The sequence below is a fragment of the Tursiops truncatus genome, chromosome 12 (assembly GCF_011762595.2).
Source record: "Tursiops truncatus isolate mTurTru1 chromosome 12, mTurTru1.mat.Y, whole genome shotgun sequence".
Classification (NCBI taxonomy): Eukaryota; Metazoa; Chordata; class Mammalia; order Artiodactyla; family Delphinidae; genus Tursiops; species Tursiops truncatus.
This window is the reverse complement of record NC_047045.1, coordinates 61,656,165-61,672,337: the sequence shown is the minus strand read 5'-3', so window position 1 is coordinate 61,672,337 and position 16,173 is coordinate 61,656,165. Positions and strand designations below refer to the sequence as shown.

The window sequence follows — 16,173 nt, the reverse complement described above, 5'->3', positions numbered from 1 at the left end:
AATTCATTGGGTTTTAGTATATTCATAGTTTTGTACACATCATCAGTGTCTAATTTTAAAACATATTCCTCACCCCAAATAGAAATCCCATACTCAGTAGTAGCCACCCACCCCCCTACATTGCCTTCTCTCCCTAGCCCCTGGCAAATACTAATCTACTTCCCATCTCTGTGGATTTGCCTATTCTGGACATTTTGTATAAATGCAGTCATATCATACGTGACCTTTTGTATCTGGCTTCTTTCACTTAGCATGCTTTCAGAGATCATCCATGTCATAGCATGCATCAGAATCTCATTCCTTTTTATGGCTGAATAATAGTCTATCATATGGATATGCCACATTTTATTTATCCTTTAATTCATTGATGAGCATTTGGGTTGCTTCCATTTTTAGCTATTATGAATAATACTGTGCGCACATTTACATACAGGTTTTTGTGTAGACAGACATAGGTTTTCAGTTCTCTTGGGTGTATATTTAGTAGTGAAATTGCTGTGTCACATGGTAACTCTGTATTTAACATTTTGAGGAACTGCCAAAACGTTCTCTAAAGTGCCTGAACCATTTTACAATCCCACCAGCCAAGTAAGAGAGTTTCAATTTCTCCACATCCTCACCAACACTTGTTACTGTCTTTTTTATTATAGCCAGTTTATTGAGTGAAAAGTTATATCTCTTATATCTCCTGATTTTGATTTGCATTTCCTTAATGATTAATGATGTGAACATCTTTTGCAGTGCTATTTGTATATCTTCTTTGGATAATTTATTCAAATCCTTTGCCCATTTTCTAGTTGGGCAAATTATGTTCTACTATATAATTGTATAAATAGGATATATTTTAATGACTGTGTTATGTATTTATGTATGTATGTATATATGAGAATCAGATCTTATTATACCAAGGGTAGCAATACAGTTTTGTTTTTAGACATGGGGTTGAAGTTAGCACATCTACATTTAATTTGGAAAATAGGATCACATTTATAGTTGCGGGTGTCCTATAGAAATATTTTTATTTTAAAACACCATTCCTCTGTGATAACTCAAAGAACTCTAGGAGTTGAATAATAATAATTATACCTGACACATATTGTATACCTACCATGTGCCAGGAATATAGCATATAAATATATATTATATAAAATCAACTGTATAAATTATGTAACTCATACATAAATATAGATATAATATAGATATATTCATATTATTTATATCTAATGGGGTTTGTCTTAGTATTGACTTGTAAGAGTTCTTTATATACTCTGGATACAAGTCTCTTATCAGATACGTGATTTGCAGATATTTTCTCCTGTTCTGTAGGTTGTCTTTTTCTCTTTCTTGATCATGTCCTTTGAAGCACAACATTTTTAAAAAATTTTTATGAAGTTCAATTTCTCTACTCTTTTCTTTTGTTACTTGTGCTTTTGTTACCATATCTAAGAAACCATTGTCTGATCTAAGGTCACAAAGATTTACTTCTATGTGTTCTCAGAGAGTTTTATACATTTAGCTCTTACCTAGGTCTGTAATCCATTTAGAGTTAATTTTTATATATGGTGTGAGTTAGGGATGTAACTTTATTTTTTTGCATGTGTCTATCCAGTTTTCCCAGCACCATTTATTGAAAAGACTATTATTTCCCCATTTAATGGTCTCGGCACCCTTTTCAAAAATCAGTTGGCCATGAATGTAAGGGCTTATATCTGGACTCTCAATTCTATTGCGTTGATTCATTTGCCTATCTTTATGTCAGTAATCCACTGTTTTAATTGCTGTAGCTTTGTAGTAAGTTTTAAAAGCAGAGCTTGTCCTCCAGCTTTGTTCTCTTTCCAGATTATTTTTCTGTTCTAGGTCCCTTGCATTTCCATATGAATCTTAAAGTCACCTTCTCAGTTTCTGCAAAATTTTTAATAGGGATTATGTTGAATCTGTAGATCAAAATGGAGGATTTTCATCTTAACAGTATATTAAGTCTTCCAATCTAGTAACATGGGTCTTTCAATTTATATAGGTCTACTTTAATTTCTTTCAATGACATTTTGTTTTTATTATGTAAGTCTTAGACTTTTATTTCAAGTATTTTATTCTTTTTGATGTTGTAAATGGAATTGGTTTTATATTCAGACTTTTCATTCCTCAGGTATAAAGATATAATTGATTTTTTTATATTCACCTGTATTCTGCAACCTTACTGAATTTGTTTACTACTTCTATAAGATGTTCTGCAGGATTTTTTGTAGATTCCTTGAGATTGTCTATACACGAGGTCATTTCATCTGTTAATATAGTTCTACTTCTTTGTTTCCATCTTGATTCCTTTCTTTTTCTTGCCTAATTTACTGGCTGGAATCTCCAGTACAGTGTTGAAATAGCAAGGGTGAGTGTCTGTGTCTTCTCTTGCTCCTAATCATAGGGGAAAAGCTATCATTCTTTGACCATTAAGTATGTTGTTAGCTGTGTGCTTTTGTGAATAACCTTTATCAGGTTGAAGCAGTTCCCTTATATTCTTACTTTGTTGAGTGTTTTTATCAGGAAAGAATGTTGGATTTCGTTAAATGCTTTTTCTGTATTTATTGAGATGATTATATGGGGTTTGTCCTTAATGCTATTAATATGGTCTATTACATAGACTGATTGTTATATGTTAAACCAAACTATCATTTCTGGGATAAATCCCACTTGTCATGGTGTATAATCCTTTTTATATGTTGTAGATTCTGTTTACTAGTATTTTGTTGATGTTTTTACATCAGTAGTCATAAGAAGTGTGTAGTTTTCTTGTCCAGCTTTGGGATCATGATAATACTGACTTCATAGAATGAGTTGGAAAGTGTTCATTTCTCTTTTATTTTTTGGAAGAGTTTTGTAAAAGATTGACATTATTTCTTCTTTAAACATTTGGTACAGTTTGCCAATGCTGCATTCTGTACTTGGGCTTTTCTTTGTTGAAATTTTTTAAATTGTTAATTCAGTCTCTACTCTTAAGGTCTATTCAGATTTTCATCTTCTTCTTCAGTCACATTTAAGTTGTCTCTTTCTAGGAATTTGTCCCTTTCATCTGGGCTATTTAATTTGTTAACATACAGTTGATAATAGCACTCCATTATAATCCTTTATATTTCTCTAAGGCCAATAGTGATATCTTCTCTCTCATTCCTGATTTTATTAATTTGGGTGTTACCTTCCGCTCCACCACCCTTGGTCAGTATAGCTAAAGTTTTGTTAATTTTCTTGATCTTTCAAAGAACCAATTATTGGTTTTGTTAATTTTCTCTATTCTTTTTCTATTTGTTATCTTTTATTTCCATCCTAATATTTATCATTTCCTTCCTTCTACTTGCTTTGGATTTAGTTTTATTTTTCTAGTTTTAAAGTATAAGGTTAGCTTATTGATTTGACTGTTTTTTCTCAATTAAAGCATTTACAGCTATAAAATTTCCTCAGATCATTGCTTTTGCTGCTTCCCATACATTTTGGTATGTTGTGTTTATCTTTTCATTTATCTTTTTTAAATTTCCCTGGTGTTCTCTTCTTTGACCCATTGGTATTTAGGAGTGTGTTGTTTAATTTCGACACAATTTCCCAATTGTCTTTCTGTTACTGATTTCTATTTTCATTTCATTATGGTTGGAGAACATACTTTCTGTCATTCAGGGTTTTTTTTTTTTTTTAAGGCTTATTTTATAGCCTAGCATATTGTCTATACTAGAGAATGTTCTACATGCACTTAAGAAGAATATGTATTCTACTTTTATTAGGTGGAGTGTTCTATTGATGTCTGTTAGATCTAGCTGGTTTCTAGTGTTGATCAAGTCTTCTGTTTCCATGTTGATCTGCCTAGTTCTAGTCATTATAGAAAGTGGAGTATTGAAGTCTCAACAACTATTGTTGAATCATCTATTTCATCTTTCAATTCTGTCCATTTTGCCTTATGTATCTTGAGGCTTTTTAGGTGCATATATATTCATACTTATTTATAGCTTCCTGATTGATTGACCCTTTTATCATTTAAAATGTCCTTCTTTATCTTTACTGACAGTTTTTGTCTTTAATTATATTTTACCTGGTATCAGAATAGCCTCTCCAGCTCTCTTTTGGTTTCTGTTTATATGGCATATCTTTTTCATCCTTTTCAACTTTATTGTGTCTTTAATCTAAAATGTTCCTCTTGTAGACAGCAGATGGTTTGATCATGTCTTTTTCCCATTCTGATGATCTATGCTTTCCATTTGGAGTGCTTAATCAATTTACATTTAATTTAATTACTGATAAGATAGAATTAAGTCTACAGTTTGGTTTTGTTTTCTTTATGTCTGATGTATTTTTTTGCTGCTTTCCTCTTTCATTACTCACTTTTTTGATTAAAGTAATATTTTTAATATACCAATTTAAATCCCTTTTACTTTTTGTGTATTTACTTGAGTTGTTTTCTTAGTAGTTACCCTGAGAATTACAATTAACATCTTAACTTAAAACAATATAGTTTGGATTAATAACAACTTAATTTTAATAGTATGTAAAAACTTTAATACAGTTATTTTCCCTTCTGCCTCCTTTGTGCTATTATGGTTGTACAAATTACATCTTTTTTTTTTTTTTTTTTTTACCATCTTTATTGGAGTATAATTGCTTTACAATGGTGTGTTAGTTTCTGCCTTATAACAAAGTGAATCAGCTATACATATACATGTATCCCCATATCTCCTCCCTCTTGCGTCTCCCTCCCACCCTCCCTATCCCACCCCTCTAGGTGGTCACAAAGCACCAAGCTGATCTCCTGGTGCTATGCGGCTGCTTCCCACTAGCTATCTATTTTATATTTGGTAGTATACATAAGTCTGTGACACTCTTATTTATACATTGTAAGCCCATCAACACAGTTTTATAATTCTTTACGAAGTTGTCTTTTAATTTACATGAGGAGTTTCCCAAAAAGTACATTTATACTGTCCTTTGTATTTACTTATGTAATTACCTTTATCAGTGCTCTTTATTTCTTTATGTGGATTTGAGTTACTGTTAAGTGCCCTTTTGTTGCAGCCTGAAGGACTCCCATTAGTTTTTCTTGAAGGGCAGGTCTACTAGCAACAAACTCTCTGTTGTCATTTATCTGGGAATGTATTAATTTCTTCTTTTTTACATGGTAGTTTTGCTGGATATTGAATAGTAGGTTGAGTCTTCTTTCCACACTTATTGTTGAAAGCATCATCTTACTAACTTCTGAACTCCAAGGTTTCTGATGAGAAATTTATTGTTAATCTTATTGAGAATCCTTCTATGTGATGAGTTGTTTTTCTCTTGCTGCTTTCAAGATTCTCGGGCTTCAGTAGTTTGGCTATGATATGTCTAGGTGTGGATCTTTCTGAGTTTATTCTACTTGGTATTTGTTTAGGCTCTTGGATGTGCAGATTAATATTTTTGATCAAATTTGGGAAGTTTGGGTCATTATTTCTTCAACTATTCTTTCTCCCCTTCTTCTTTTTTTTCTCTTTTTGGGTCTCCCATTATTCATATTTTGGTACACTTGATGGCAGCCCATAGGTGTCTGAGGCTCTGTCATTCTTCTTCATTCTTGTTTCTTTTTGTTCCTCAGACTAATCAGTGAAAAAGTTCACTGATTCTTTCCTCTGCCAGTTCAAATCTACTGTTGAGCCCCTCTAGTGAATATTGTACTTTTCAACTCTAGAATTTCTGTTTGTTTTTTAATTCTTTTTTTTTTTATTGATGTTTTCAATTTGCTGAGATAGCATTCTCATTTTCTCTTAATTCTTTTTTAAAATTTTTGTTGGACTATAGTTGATTTACAATGTTTTGTTAGTTTCTGCTGTACAGCAAAGTGAATCAGTTATACATATACATATATCCAGTCTCTTAATTCTTTAGACATGGTTTCCCTTAGGTCCTTGAATATATATATATATATATATATACACACACACACACACACACATATATACCAATTTAAAGTTTTTGTCTAGTAATTCCAACATCTGGACTTTCTCAGGGACAATTTCTATTGACCTCTTTGACTCCTATTAGGGTTATACTTTACTCTTTCTTTACATGTCTTGTAACTGGACACTTGAGATAATATAATGTGGCAAACTTAAAAATCAGATTTTCTACCCCCACTTCCCTATGATTTGTCATTTTTGTTATTATTACTTTTACTATTTGTTTAATTAGGGACTTTCCTGGAGTAATTCTTTAAAGACTGTACTTTTTGTGTTGTACAACCACTAAAGTGTCTGCTTGGTTAGCTTAGTGGTCAGCTAATGATTGTATTAAGATTTCCTTAAATGCCGAGGACCTTTTCCAAAGGGCTGTATTTGTGTGTTAGGACATGTTTTTAGTGCTTCAACATGCAGTTCATAACCCTACCATACTTAGACTTCACTTTCTGCTTGCATCGACTGTCAAGGTCAGCAGAGATGAAAGATTTGAGCCTTCTCTGTTCTTTCCTGGGCATACACAGAGTTTTGCACATGCCCATGGCCTTCTAGATTTCCAGGAATCTGTTGATGCTTTTCAGCAAACCCTATAGACAGACATGTTATTTCCCAGTTTTCCTTTTAATTTTTTGGTCAGTTCCTTGTCATAACATGTATCACCACCTAAGTTGCCACTGATTTTTTCTGACAAATGCTCGAGGGATATGGCTGTTCAAACAGCTGACTCTGAGTCACATCAAATAAAGACAAGCCCTGAGAATGGAGCTTTTCAGGGCCTGCCACCTAGGTCATATAGTGGCACTTCTCTGGAGGTGGGGATTTATAGGCACTCTGAACCTGTTCTGCCTTCCCCAGTGACTGCTAACCTGATAGTTTTCACAGTTAACCATGGTTGTCAGTCTGTTTTTAAAGCTACCATGGGGCTGGCAAGAGAGTAATGGGAATAGGGCAGGTTAAAATTCCACAAAACTTGATGTTTTTTACTAAGATCCAACTGTTTTTCTTGAATACATGCTCTTTGGATTATTGCAGTCCTTTGGCTAATTTTTCAAGTTCTTAAAAGTTGATTTTGACAGTTTTGCCAGTTTTCTTGATTTTATGGAAGAGCTAATTTTCATTACTCGGCCATTCCAGAAGTGCTTCCCCTCTACTCATTTGTTCTTAAGGTCAGTGTTTTCTGGTTGCTTCTTTAAAATTCTATTTGCTGATTTCTCTTTTGCCATTTGAAATACTGTTTGGTAGGTTTTAGAGCCCCTTACTTGACCATCTACATCTCTGTATGTATCATAATTATATTTATATACTAAAATAGAGACCTTTTCCATCAAGCTTCTTCATTATCCTTCTATTATATTCTTATCTTCTTCCTCACTAAACCAAATACTCACATGTGTGCACATGAGCTTTTCCCAGAATATTTGGATTGATATTAGAATTAGACAAGCCTCAGTGTTTTAAATAAGATGAGCAGTTAATTATTGATGTCTTACTATCAGCAGCCTAAAAAACTTTTCCCTTTCCATTTAAATTTATTACTCAAGATTCTTTCACAAAGCGTTTCCAAATTAACAATGCCTAGTCATTTCAGTATAAGTGTAAATATAAACTATAGTGATCAGATGGACACACCTGTTAGTATACATACGTCTGCCGTCACTTTGGCCTTATTTCAGTTTACCATATAACTTCCCAGTTTGATGGGCTCAACAAATTGTGACTGAGAAGATAATATGAAGAAAAGTGCTTTGATGATATTCTTCAGGTGCCTTCTCTAATAGAAATACCAAGTCTTAAAGATCCTTCTTTTGGCATAAATCTTAGCGAAAGTTATAAGCAGTGAACCAAGCAGACTTAATGTTTACTTGGTTCCACGAAGGCCTCTAACTTCAAACTTAAATATGTAGGTTTAGTGATTGAGAGCATAGATTTAGGAGAAAAGCAAACCTTCTAACATCTAGAATCTGCCAAACTGTGTGATTTAGACAAGTAATAATTCTTTTAGTTTATAATTAAGGAAACAAAGGCGTGATAAATACTAAATAGGGTGTTTATGAACATATGTGTGAACATGTGTATGTACACAAATGTATACATGTGTGCTATATATGTGTGTGTATATTTGTGTGTATGTACACATATACACATGCATACGTATATAGTGTAAAATGCTTAGCACATGCCTGACACATAACAGGCATTAAATAATTGGTAGATACATATATTTCTAGATACATCTAGAGAGATAAACAGACATATCTATAGCATAGCAGATTATTAAATAATAACAGTAGATATACGTTGCTGAGAAAAAAATAAACTGAGATTTATATACTTGTTTTAGAATGAGTGAATTAAACTTTCAGGATAAGAATTTTTAAGTATATAATATTTGAAATAGTATGTTTTTCTTAACTATGTCTTAAGCAGCTTCAAGTCAAGAACTTTATGCTGCATTTCTTTATATTTTCCATACTATGTACAGTGCTATATATATAGCACACACCTAAGGTATTTATTATATAAATGAGTTACTAGTTAATTCATCTTTTTAGAAATTGTTTATAAATTATAGGAATTCCCTGGCAGTCCAGTGGTTAGGACTCTGCGCTTTCACTGCCAAGGGCACGTGTTCAATCCCTGTTCAGGGAACTAAGATCCCACAAGCTACATGGTGCATCGAGGAAAAAAAAAAAGAAAGAAAAGAAATTATTCATAAATTTAATGAATTCTGTTAATAAATGTCCTTAGGGGTGCTCTTAAGTAGTTCTCAAAAATCTCAAGTACTGTAACTCTTTGCACTTATAGTTAGTGCCCAGGAAATCCTGAAGATGCCATTAAGCATTAAAAAGATTTAATTTCATTCTCAAAAGATTTGTCTCCAGACCTTACGTTATTTTTGCAGTACGCGGGCCTTTCACTGTTGTGGCCTCTCCCGTTGCGGAGCACAGGCTGCGGACGCGCAGGCTCAGCGGCCATGGCTCATGGGCCCAGCCACTCCGCGGCATATGGGATTCTCCCGGACCGGGGCACGAACCCGTGTCCCCTCCATCAGCAGGCGGACTGTCAACCACTGCGCCACCAGGGAAGCCCCAGACCTTACGTTATTTTTAAGTGATAAGTCTGTTATCTCTATTATGTGTATTTAAGCATAGAGAAATGCACCCATACCTCACTCTCAAAGAAAAATGGAAATGTAGCTCATACAAACATTTTTTAGTTCCTGTAGGTGTCTATTCAGTTTTAGAAAAGGCTTTTCCAAACTAGTTTTGCAACAATACAAGTCTATTTGAAGACCCTTGTATAACTTACTTATCTATCTATATGTTTATTTTTTTAAATATATTTATTTATTTATTTTTGGCTGCATTGGGTCTTTGTTGCTGCGCACGGGCTTTCTCTAGTTGCAGCGAGCGGGGGCTACTCTTCATTGCAGTGCGTGGGCTTCTCATTTCAGTGGCTTCTTCTGTTGCGGAGTATGGGCTCTAGGCACGCGGGCTCAGTAGTTGTGGCTCACGGGCTTAGTTGCTCCGTGGCCTGTGGGATCTTCCTGGACCAGGGATCAAACCCATTTCCCCTGTACTGGCAGGCGGATTCTTAACCACTGCACCACCAGGGAAGTCCCTATATGTTTATTTTTAAATTTTTTATCATTTATATATTCATGTGTTTATATCCTTAACAAACTTGAATCAATAATTTTTATTTTAGTATTTATAAATTTGTATGTTTATGTATTTTTTTAAAAATTTGTACTAATTCGCATAACAATATGGCAACAGAAAGGACCTGGCCAGGAAAGTAGCATCTAAGGAAAATAGAAACAAGTTATAAATGCAACAGGATAAAAAAAAGAATATTCCATTTATCATAAGGGATATATTTCTGTATATAATCTCTATAAACCACTGCTTTGAACTGTGAAGTATAAAATTTATAATTACTAAAACTGTATATAAACTGAATAATATGTTGTTTGCAATTACTTGAATTTATTTTTGTTTAAAACTATCTTCAACTGATTCTTTTTTTACTGATTTTATATTTACTCATAGCTCATGGTTTGCTAAGAGAATTTAAAGAAATTTATTATACTTTTCTGAAGTAATTCATAAATTATTATTTTAATATTCAATATCAGCATGCACCCTAGTACTCTTTATTGGCAACTGAAAAGTAGAGAAACAGCAGAGTAACTTGTACAAATACTAAAGGTATCCCGTTTTTAAAAAGGGCCACCAGACCAAAAACAATGAAACATAAAACGGAATATCCCAAGGACAGGAACTGTGTTCACTTCTGTCTCCTCAGCCTATAAGAGTACCTCAGACACAATATGTATCTAATAATTATTGCTAGATAAACAGATTTAATCTTTCAATTTTTGCTTGTTTTTCTATTTTAAAAATTTTGCTAATCCTTAAGAGATGGTAGGGGAACCTAAGAAATGTTTACTATAACTCCTAGTTGCAGTTTGAGCATGAGCTTGTTGAAAAAAATGATGAAGTAGATGTTATATTACTCAAATCTGGACCTAGTCAGCATTTCAGTGCTACGAGGGAAACTAAGAAACATAAGTAAAATAGGAAAGGAGGAACAGGTTTACGTTTTTAAGTTTTGCCTGTTAACAATTTGTTATAAGATTTGGTTTTATATTTTAAATTATGTTTCTTAACCATTCAGTCACATACTTGATATGTGCAGAAAATAAATGTACATGTTTTATAAAGTAGGTCATCGAAATAAAGTTAATTAAACCTTAAGGTACATCAGAATCACCTGTAGCCTTGTTAAAACAGATTACTGGGTCCATCCCCAGAATATTTCAGTTGGTCTGGAATGGGGCCCAAGAATTTGCATTTCTAACCAGTTTCCAGGTAATGTTGCCACTGCTAATCTAGAGACCACACTTTGAGCACCCATGTCTAAACCAATGATTCATAATTCTCCTTTTGCTATCCCTCCCAAGAAAAATAATTAAAGTACACTGTCATCTTTCTTCAGTAACAAAAAACAGAACAAAAATCTGTAGTCCAGTCTATAAAGGTCTTCATCATTCTCTTGATATTTTTTGTTTTTTTAGGAAATAACCAACACACAGATACATTTTAGAGCCTTTTTCAATGAAGCACTAATGATTCACTGTAACAAAGTATGTGAATTGTGATTTCCAGTAAGAAGAGGTTTAATTAATACCAGTCATCATATAAAATGAGTAGCTTCATTTGTGAAGTCCAAAAGTTCAATCATTTCTATTCATCAAAGAAGAAAGAAGTATTTCCAACCAGTAAATTCCAAAGAAATGCTTTATCACTGTTCTTCTTTAATTATGACTAAGAGGCTTTTCCTGTATAGTACTGCAGCAAACAAACAAGCTTTTCTAATCCATGTATGACCACAAATAATCAGGCACACTGTTATCCAACAAATTAATATTTTGAATTTACATTAATATTTGTGAATGCCATTCTTTTGGAATAGTTATTTGAATACCTGATATGATAGAATTTTTAAGCTGGAAGGGATACCACCTAGCATCTGGTCCAAACCCCTTAGTTTACAGACATCCAGCTTGAGTGTTTTAAGATATGTTTTAGCCTTGGAGGCCCAGGCAGGACTGGAAACTCACTGTCTTGATTCCTCGTTTCGTGTTTTTTTCCATTACCCTTAGTAGTTACTTTACCAGAAGGTATTTGGAATTAAATATTTTCAAATATTTGTTTGATGAAGTGTTTAAGGTTCATATATACTAGCATTATGTAGCAGGATAGAACAGATAGTTTGTCTGGTACAGAGACAATAAACTTTGTGCAATTATTTACTTTATCTCTGTTTTCTTAATCTATTATTATCCAGATAAGATCAGTTAAAAATAACAGGACCTTAGTTTTTTTTTATGAATATCTGTAGAGTTGTCTTTCTTAGTGTTCATGGAAATAATTATAAGAGACTGTATATATTTCTACCACATGGTGCTAGAAGTAGGGTTATATGTTTTTCCATTCTTCTTATGGAATAAAATATAGTCCCAGTGTCACTATTAGTAAAGGAGTCATTTGAATGTTTAGTAATGTACTTCTGTACAATTTAGAATTTGTTGTTAAATTTGATTTTCTACTACCTTTTTTTTTTTTTTTTTTTTTTTTTTTTTTTTTTTTTGCGGTATACGGGCCTCTCACTGTTGTGGCCTCTCACTGTTGTGGCCTCTCCCGTTGCGGAGCACAGGCTCCAGACGGGCAGGTTCAGCGGCCACGGCTCACGGGCCTAGCCGCTCCACGGCATATGGGATCTTCCCAGACCGGGGCACGAACCCATGTCCCCTACATCAGCAGGCGGACTCTCAACCACTGCGCCACCAGGGAAGCCCCTCTACTACCTTTTTTATCTGCTCTTTTTTTCTATTTTAGTAATAAAGACCCAACATTGCTCGACATAATTGAGAAATGAGACTTTCCTAAAGCTTATTTTATTTCACTTGTTAAATATTACTGGGGGACAGCAAGCAGGCACAGCCAGGGAAGGGACTGGTGGAAGTGGGGAGACCATGCCCAGCATAGCTCATGGGCCAGTGCAGTGATGCTCAGGTACATGGTGGTTGGCGACTGGGAGGCGGGCAAGATGTGCCTACCCATGAATTATGCCAGCGACGCCTTCCTGGAGGATTACATGCCTGCCATCTTCAACTGCTACGCAGCCAGTGTCACCTTAGGGGACAGTTAGTACCTCCTGGTTCTCTGTGACATGGCCAAACAGAAAGACTAAGAGCAGACAAGAACGCTGTGATCATCTGAGGCTTTTATCTTATCCGATGACTGATGTCCTCCCTGTATGCTCCTCTGTGGTAAATGTAGCCTCGTTTCAAAATGTGAAAGAGGAGTGGGTAACAGAACTTAAAGAATACACACTAAATATACCTGTTGTATTAATAGGAACTCAGATCTCCGAGGTGACCCCAAAACTATAGCAAGACTGAAAGATATGAAAGAAGAACCTGTGTCTGGAACAAGGGTGGAAACTAGCAAAAGAAATGAGAGCAAGGACTTCCCTGGTGGCGCAGTGGTTAAGAATCTGCCTGCCAATGCAGGAGACACGGGTTCAAGCCCTGGTCCGGGAAGACCCCACATGCCTCAGAGCAACTAAGCCCAAGCACCACAACTACTGGGCCTGCGCTCTACAGCCCGCAAGCCACAACTACTGAGGTCACGTGCCACAACTACTGAAATCCACACGCCTAGAGCCCATGCTCCACAGCAAGAGAAGCCACCGCAATGAGAAGCCTGCACACCACAACAAAGGGTAGCCCCCACTCACCACAACTAGAGAAAACCTGCGCACAGCAACGAAGACCCAATGCAGCCCAAAATAAATAAATAAATTTATTTTTTAAAAAAAATTTAAAAAAAAAAGAAATGGGAGCATGCTGCTATGTGGAATGTTCACCTTTAGTCCATCAGGGATTGAAGTGTTTGGTGAGGCTATCACAGCCATTTTAACTCCAAAGAAACACACAGTTAAAAAAAAAATAGGATCAAGATGTATAAACTGTTGTTTGATTACATGAGAAGCATCTCCAGTGGCCAAGAAAACGGTCCATTTCTCTCAGAAAGCATATGAAATGCTACAGCTGTACCCAGACCTCTTACAAATAATGAATCAGTTTAAAACTTGAAAGAGATTTTTTTAAAAACCCTGCCATCAGAATTCTATAAAATTCATTAAGGATGTTTCTCCAAGGTCGAAAAAGCAGCAAATGCATCTGAAGCCACAATCTATTCTAAATAACTTTATTTCAACTAGAAAGTACAATCTCTCTGGGCTTTCATAGTTTAAAAAGCTACAACCACACCATGTTGTTAACTATGTGAAAAACAGTGCTGTCAATATAACTGCCTGGCTTAGACCATCCATACTTCTGCATAGTCCTTATGGAATCTGCACGAAGAAGCATCTTCTCCCTTTGCTCCAATGAATTGTTCTTGTATGTAAGTTGCTTTCTCTTTTAGTATATCCAGAGTGTTGAAACAACAAGGCCAACCACGTAGCCAAAGGTCCCTCCAAGCCTACAAGAGATGGGCCATCCCTGAGGGGAACATGTATAAGATCAAAAAAGAACAAAAGTTTTATTACACTTGAGCCAGAAGTTAAGTGTAACCTAAATATTTCTATATTAAAGCTTGATGTGCTTTTTCTTTAAGAATACCAGATGTGTAATAAATCATAATTGCATTTATTATGAAAACTGAAAATGTATACATTTTAGTTAATGTGCATTAAATACCTGTAACAAGAGTTCTGACAAAAAATAAAATAATTACTAAGACATTTCTTTTTGTTTCACCTCATATTAATTGGTAATAATCCTGCCAGTAACCATAAGAAGTACCCTTAATAACTCGTTGGCTGAGTACTGATCTGCACCTACATGGGGTTAAACTCCATAAGGAAAGAACTGTCAGAGATTAGTAGCCTACACAACAGAATGGGAATAATTCACAGTCCTGCCAGCCAGAATGGCAAAACCTCCTAATAATGTGGGGCATCAGGGGGAATTCTCAGGAGAATCATATCTTAGTAGTAGAGTTTATTGAGTCCTAAAGTCTTCCTGCATCTGCTCTAACACAACTTAAAAGCAAACCTGGAAGGGGTCAAACTGATCTCAAGTAACTACATGCCAGAAAAACCTCCAATACTCTTTAAAGGAATACAAAGAATCTAGTACTCACGAAAGTAAACGTCATATGTATTAGTTTTCTGGGGCTGTCATATCAAGTTACCACAAACATGGTGTGGCTTAAAACAACGGAAAAGTATTCTTTCACTGTTCTGGAGGGCAGAATTCTGAAATCAAGTTAAGCAAGTAGGAAGCAGAGGGAAGGGGGTGGGATCCAGATGCTTCATTGGCTGCAGGTCGGCGCAAAGAAGTTCCCCAACGATTATGGAGCCAGCAGAAGCCCTGTTGGAGGAGAAAGTGCTCAAGCGTATGACTTATTCAGCACAGCTTGTTGAATGACTTGGGGTCATCATGAATATTGATTTTTGGATTGCATCACAGATAACATTGCAAGGAACATCTGCTGCTGCTGAGCAGTACAGTGGTTAATGTTCCTTAGGTACAGTGGTTTCAAGAACCACTGAGAATTCTAGAGAGACAACTGTAATAATGAAAAATCTCTCAGAAGATAATGCAAAAAGGAATTCTCCTAAATGTCTTATAACAGCCTGGCAGACTCTGCTTAAACCAAGAAATAGTATCTGGCAAGCACTGCTATGAAGACCGAAAACTATGTCAAAAAAAAAAAAAAAAGCTTGCCAGTGGCACTTCCACCGTGAGTGATTGTGCCCAAGCAACTCGGCAAGCTTTGAGAAAAGGAAGGAACTCTGTTTCAAATATGTGGATAGTGGTCAAATGTGACCAAGTGGATTTTGTGGAACATTCTATTTCCCAGACCTATCATTACCAACATGGGCACATGGGCACCTATTTTTAAACTTACGTCTAAAAAGAAAGATTACTGAAAGATTTCATAACCGCCCTGTCAGCTCAAGATCTGGATCATAGTACTGAGGATGTTCTGTCATACCCACGTGCCAGACCACCGTGTGCACAGAAGGGTGCATTGTAGAAGACACTTCTCAAGAGAATGGTCAAAACAGATTTTCTGTGACAAAACCTACCAAAATAAGGGGAAAATAGAAATGGTATTAATTCAGCACAAACCTCTGCATGGGACTGTGTCTTCCAACACTTGGGGAATAAAGCTCCCAATGGAGCTTTACTTTATCCTAAAACAGCGAGATGACAATGAAATCTAACTGGAGACAGGGAAGACGTGACTTATGCAAAATCCACTACCAGAATAAAACAAGCAGAGTTTACTGTGTGTACTGTGATGCTCAGAAGAGAGTAACGGTCTTCCAATGATGAGAACATTTTGATAAAAACACACACTGGAATACCAGCAGGTTCTCATGAGCCGTGTGGATTTTGTCACGTGTCTTCAGTATGATGAGAGAATGGTCACAGCTCCACTGCCGCCAACCTGTGGGCTGTTGGCACGTGAAACACGCTGACTCCTCATTGTGAAGCTGTTTTGTGCCTAAATGTCAGTAATGGTGTGATGGTGACAAAGCAAGACTGCTTTGGGGGGTGTAGTCTCCCTCCTAAGGATCGTAGTTGTGGAGTTTGGTGTCAAGGACATTATTTCTACATCAGGAGATA

General features: G+C 35.5%; 1 protein-coding gene across 20 annotated transcripts in view; it reads left to right on the top strand.

The window, feature by feature from the left end:
* AHI1 (Abelson helper integration site 1) overlaps window positions 1-16,173 on the top strand; it is a 219,081-nt gene that overhangs the window by 133,825 nt on the left and 69,083 nt on the right. Inside the window, exon 23 of one of the 20 annotated variants that reach the window (XM_073789625.1) lies at window positions 12,884-14,455. The exons of 17 other annotated variants lie outside the window; for them this stretch is intronic. Coding sequence is in view for 2 of the 3 variants with exons in the window: in XM_073789622.1 (XP_073645723.1) it covers window positions 12,884-12,918 (35 nt within the window). In the remaining variant the exon portion in view is untranslated. Of the gene's footprint in view, window positions 1-12,883; window positions 14,456-16,173 lie in introns of those variants that run through there. 2 more of the 20 variants (XM_073789622.1, XM_033867763.2) reach the window with 2 other exon arrangements.